Source organism: Myotis davidii, unplaced genomic scaffold (genome assembly GCF_000327345.1).
Source record: "Myotis davidii unplaced genomic scaffold, ASM32734v1 scaffold4669, whole genome shotgun sequence".
Taxonomy (NCBI): domain Eukaryota; kingdom Metazoa; phylum Chordata; class Mammalia; order Chiroptera; family Vespertilionidae; genus Myotis; species Myotis davidii.
Genome location: NW_006299398.1, coordinates 1,392 through 2,557, shown reverse-complemented (window position 1 = coordinate 2,557; position 1,166 = coordinate 1,392). Strand labels below are relative to the sequence as shown.

At 55.7% G+C, this 1,166-nt stretch overlaps 1 protein-coding gene across 1 annotated transcript in view; it reads right to left on the bottom strand.

Annotated features, from left to right (window-relative positions):
• LOC102770143 (patatin-like phospholipase domain-containing protein 3) overlaps positions 1–1,156 on the bottom strand; it is a gene marked incomplete at its 5' end in the record, with an annotated part of 11,069 nt that extends 9,913 nt beyond the window's left edge. The window contains one exon of the mRNA XM_015571303.1: positions 960–1,156. Coding sequence (XP_015426789.1) covers positions 960–1,156 — 197 coding nt within the window. The remainder of the gene's footprint in view (positions 1–959) is intronic.
• Between the last annotated feature and the right edge of the window lie 10 nt (positions 1,157–1,166).

Here is a 1,166-nt window from a genome sequence, read left to right as displayed (position 1 = left end):
CGGTACAATGTGGAGAGTCTGCACCTGTCAAACCAGTGTCCCCTATTGTGACATCCTCAACTGTCCGCAGACAGGACAGATGTCCGGGTGGAGTGGGGGCAGGCAATCATCTCAGTGGGTGACGGCTGCCCAGGAAGGAGCTGCCCTGGTGCTGCACAGCCCAGCACAAGGCCCAGAGCCCACAGAGCACACACTCCACTCGGACTCTGCCGGGCAGGGCTCGCCATCAGCCGCATGTGCCTACAGAGAGTGTTTGCCGATGGAACTGAACCGTAGCTCTGTCGGCAGCTCTGCCCCAAGCCACGAGCTGGAAGGAGAGTCAGTCCCAGAGGGGACTGAATCGCTCCACCCTGAGAGCAAAGCTCGACTTAAGGGAGTGGCTGAGTCTTAGGCCCCCGGGCACCTGTCCTCCGTGCTGAGGGGAAGAGGAAGTGACTCTGCCCTGTCCTGTGTGTGTCGGTGGTTAGAGTGTCAGCCCCAGCACCACAGGTCTCGGGCTCCATTCCTGGTCATCGGCACCTACTGGGGCTGCAGGAGAGATCCCAGCCTTGCTCTGAGTGCTGGATGCACCCAATTGATGTGTCTCTGTCACAACGATGTTTCTCTATCTATCCATTCATCCATCCACCCACCCATCCATCCACCCATCGATCCACCCATCCATCTATCTATCTAGCTAGCTAGCTATCTCTCCCCTCCCTCATCCCTTCTGCTCTAACAATCAATGGAAAAAAATACCTTCTGCTGAGGCTTAACAACAAAAATTAAGTGAAGCAGCCTGTCTAGCAGAAAGCCAGATAGTGGGTTCTTGGTGAAGGTGGTTGGGCTGGGGGTGGGTGGGAATGGAGGGGCAGCGATGGAATCCCTGGATCAAGGCTGAGAGACACGGGGCTCTGCTTTTGGGGACCTAGGATGCCTGCGCCCAGCACCCTGCGAACACAGTTTAAAAGCAGACTTACCACGCCTCTGAAGGTCGGAGGGATTAAGCCAAAGAAGAAAGGGATGAAGGAGGAACAGATCAAGGCCTGTGAAGATAAAAGGGAGTGAAACCACAGGCAAAGCAGTGAGCTCTCCCTTCCCCTGGGCCTCCCTGAGCCTTCTCTCTGTGAGTGAGAAGAGCAGCTGGTCTGAAAGTGCTCTTTGCACACAGTAGGCACTTTATTTAA